At 37.0% G+C, this 3,861-nt stretch overlaps 1 protein-coding gene across 1 annotated transcript; it reads right to left on the bottom strand.

Moving 5' to 3' along the window:
* Positions 1-535: 535 nt before the first annotated feature.
* On the bottom strand, positions 536-3,441 carry LOC137248119 (uncharacterized). Its single transcript, XM_067778993.1, has 4 exons — positions 3,418-3,441; positions 3,168-3,362; positions 1,618-1,787; positions 536-676 (listed from the first exon to the last, which is right to left on the bottom strand). Exons 2-4 carry the CDS (start codon positions 3,358-3,360, stop codon positions 647-649), a joined length of 393 nt encoding a protein of 130 aa, XP_067635094.1. The 5' UTR covers positions 3,361-3,362; positions 3,418-3,441; the 3' UTR covers positions 536-646.
* Positions 3,442-3,861: the final 420 nt, after the last annotated feature.

The following is a 3,861-nucleotide window of genomic DNA, read 5'->3' as shown; positions in this document are numbered from 1 at the left end:
GTATGTTGTAGACCAATTTTTTGTTCGTACCAACATAAGGAATCATAATTTCGACGGCGCGGTCTAGCCTGCTTACTTAAATATAATTTATAACAATTTTTCATGAGGACGATATGTGATCACAGGTGGTGCACTGACGTACAGAACAATTTATTCTGTGGTCTGGCTGGATTTGTGTTCCACGATTTTCTGTAGAAGGATACTGTTTATGTGAAGACACATGTCATCTCCGACAGAACGTGGCAGCTTATTTAGCAGCCAGTCAAAAGTCGATAATGCCTGGGCGTATGGGGATTTCTTACGATCCTCCAAAAACTCCTCTTGCTTTTTTAAATTTCTATTGAAGCGCCCCCACTTCTCATCTGGACTTTGAGATAACGTATACGGTTTCGAACGCTTTGGATTCTGTAAATACAAAATGATAGGTCTATTTATATATTTTATTTACTTATTATTTATAGAACGTCATGCTGTTGCGCATATTTCCAGACATCAACGCAGAATGTGATGCTGGTGCAAATGCGCAATACTGCTGTCGATATTACCATCTGCACCCATACTCACATAGTCGTATTGGGAATCGTTGTCACTAATTTGCGTGCTGTTCAAGTCCTCTGATGGATCTAAGGGAGATTGGCTTGATTCCTCACTGAAATTCGATGAAGATGTAAATGTCCTGCAAGGGAGTACATGTACAATGTTAACATTTTTTGAAGTATACACACAGAATTCATGACAATGGATCAAACTTCAAAAACTTTTTTTTATCAAAACTTGAATTTTTTTATCCGAATTTCAAAAAATTTTTCGAATATGCAGTTTTGTAATGTCCAAGTTAGAAGTTTCTCAGAAGTTTCCCCGAATTTTCAGAACTTTTTTTGTAGACAGTGTTGGTTATTTTCTTAAAAAAAATAAAAATATTTCGTTTTTTATTCGATATTCAAAAGTTTCATTTCGTTGATATCAAAGTAAAAAAAATTGATTTTTGGAGTTTGAGTATGTTTTTCCATACAAAAAACACTCAAAAAATTACTAAAAAATTCTAAGTTTTTGATTTTGTTTCTGATGCCAACATAACGAATTTAAAAAATTTTTTTTTGACTTCGTTGTCGAAAAAAAATATTTGTTTATTTCGTTGTGCAGCCTTGTTTTCTTCCATACAACTCATTCACAAAAAGTGATTTTTCAATCAAAACATATGGAAAAAATACTCAACACTCTCGACAAAAAAAAAAATTCTGAAATTTCGGGGAAACTTATGAGGTACTTCTAACTTACACATATATCTATATATATAAAAATCAAATTATGTATGTATGTATGTAGGTATAGATCGAGTTGCGTCCTAAACGTATCGACCGATCACAACCACATTTGCACAACCCACTAGAAACCTTCCTAGGATGGTCATAGGCTAAAAATAATATCGATATATAAAAGGAGCGTAGCACCTCCCATGCTAAATGAATATTTAGTACTACATAACTCTGAATATATTCATGCTAGAACATTGAAATTCAGTAAGGAGTTATATGAGGTCAATCCCCAACACTAACAAAATGTGGGGAGGGAGAGAAGGTCATCGGGAAGTTAGTTAAAAGTGGATTGCAAAATTACCTTCGTTTTTGTGAAACGTTTGGCAAGAATGCCATTTCCCCGGCATACTCCCAATATAGCCGCATCCAACGCACTGCCGCCGCTACTGCCACTCTTTTGCCGCTTGGATGCTCTGGCGTGGTAGCGATAGCTTTCCCGAAGGCTGGTCCACGCGTCTTTGCTTTCAATCACTAATGTAAATAACACATATAATTAAATGTGATACTTTGCATTTGCTCACAATTGTTAAAACATGTCCAAAAATGTCGCGAGAGGTATATAAAGATACGTTTTGACTTCCGTACCATTAACACACTTGCAGTTTTCGGAACACGCAATACTTGTGCGTACACGAACCAAAGGGAAATTTCAGAAAATTTCCAACTTTGCTTGCAAATACCTATTTATAAGAGACAAAACGCGTCTTTTGACACTCCTCCATATATTTTTGGACGTGGTTTAACAGTTTTGAGCTAAAGTAAATAATTACCAATTAAAATACACAAATATGGTAATTGTTTACTTTAGCTCACAACTGCAAAAACCCGACCAAAAATATCGGGAGAGGTGTCAAAAGACGATGTTTGATCCCAGGACCACGACTCCGAGAGCGGAAACTCAAAATTTTATTTCTGTCAAAAGTTATTTCCAAAAAACCGAATAATGGCCCCGGAGCGCTCCGAAACCGGGGGTGGGATCCATAGTTTTCTTGCGCAGAACACCTTTCTGCATTGGCGGCCTGCGGCCACGCTTATAAAAAATTACGCTGGGTGGGTCCAACACCGGTTTGGAGACCAAAACTATATCCGCGCAACACACTTTTACCCACAGTTTTTCTTGTGGGTACTACAAAATCATCAAAATAACAACCACATGAAAATTTTCAATTTTGTTTGCAAATATCGGTAATAGTCTAGTTGAGGGGTCGACTGCTAATACGCTACGACGCGTCTTGACATTAGTATTAATAATCCGAAGGCGGAAAATAAAAATTTCAACTCGTTCAAAAGATATTAACGAAAACCGAAAAAAGACTCGCGGGTACCTCCGAAACCGGGTGTGGGATCCATAGTATTTTTGCGCAGAACACCTTTCTGCGTTGGCGGCCTTCGGCCGCGCTTATAAAAAATAACCCTGGGCTACGCCATGCCAAGTCCGATTGTGTGGTATAACCGTGGCTACCGCCACGGTGATGCACAATTTTTTTTTGGGGGTACTAACACAACAACAACCACATGAAAATCGCCAACTTCAACTGCAAATATCTCCGGACAGATACAAAATTTTTCTTTTCCGCTTTCCGATTAATGTTCTCGAGATTAATACGCGTCTTTTGACACTTCTCTCGATATTTTTTGACGCGTATTAGCAGTCGACCCCTCAACTAGACCTATTACCCAAATATCTCCGAAACGAAATAAAATTTTGAATTTCCGCCTTCGGATTCGTGATCCTGGGTGCAAAGCGCGTCTTTTCACTCCTCTCCCGATATTTTTGGACGAGTTTTAGCAGTTGTGAGCTAAAGTAAACAATTACCACAAATATACATACAAAAAGTTTTATTAACATACCTTCTTTCCCAAGGGAGCTACTTAAGTGGACCCAGGCCTGATCCACTGCATTTTTGTTGCAATGCAATGGATCAGAAGTATCCCATATCCTGGGCCACTCTTTCACTTCCCTTATCAGAGCCCGTTTCTCCTCCGCCGTGAAATTTAATACGCGCTTTTTGAGTTTTGGTGCTGCAGCAATATTTATTTCCATTTCTGAAATAAAATAATAATTATTTATTGCAGAAAAATTAAAAAAACATTTGCTTACCTAATTTTTCCAGTTGTTTACCTTTTTTTCTTCAAGAAATATATGGCACTTGACATATTTCTTGCGAAAACCGGTGTTGCCGTATGTACATTTAATGGAAAAATAGCAGTAAAGTATCGTACTATATTTCTTGTAAACTGCGTACTACTTCAAGAAAATTTACCACAAGGAATTTTCTTGAGCATTTCTTGAGCGTTTTTTATATGGAATTTTTACTTTCTAGTGATCTGCGTACCACGCTTTAAAATGAAAATCTCTTGTTAAAAAAGTAATAGAATGAACATTGGTTCGTACATTACATTTTTAAATGAAAATCTCCTGCTAAAAAGGAGCAAAACCTAACTACATTCTTTCATTTTCGTACTTAACTACACTCCCTTTTTTGATTCAGGATTTCGGGCAAATTTTGAAAACACTCCGAACATCAATTCCTTCATTATATGA

This window comes from Eurosta solidaginis, chromosome 4 (genome assembly GCF_040869045.1).
Source record: "Eurosta solidaginis isolate ZX-2024a chromosome 4, ASM4086904v1, whole genome shotgun sequence".
NCBI classification, from domain to species: Eukaryota; Metazoa; Arthropoda; class Insecta; order Diptera; family Tephritidae; genus Eurosta; species Eurosta solidaginis.
The sequence above is the reverse complement of the archived record's forward strand: the minus strand, read 5'-3'. Positions and strand labels throughout refer to the sequence as shown.

What these genes read in the sequence shown, in the direction of transcription:
- LOC137248119 (XM_067778993.1), bottom strand. Translation starts at nt 3,360, where the DNA reads ATGGAAATAAATATTGCTGCAGCACCAAAACTCAAAAAGCGCGTATTA. An exon ending in TAGCTCCCTTGGGAAAGAAG is followed by an intron (nt 1,788 to 3,167) that starts GTATGTTAATAA and finishes TATTTACATTAG; the next exon opens with TGATTGAAAGCAAAGACGCG. An exon ending in AACGTTTCACAAAAACGAAG is followed by an intron (nt 677 to 1,617) that starts GTAATTTTGCAA and finishes ACTCCCTTGCAG; the next exon opens with GACATTTACATCTTCATCGA.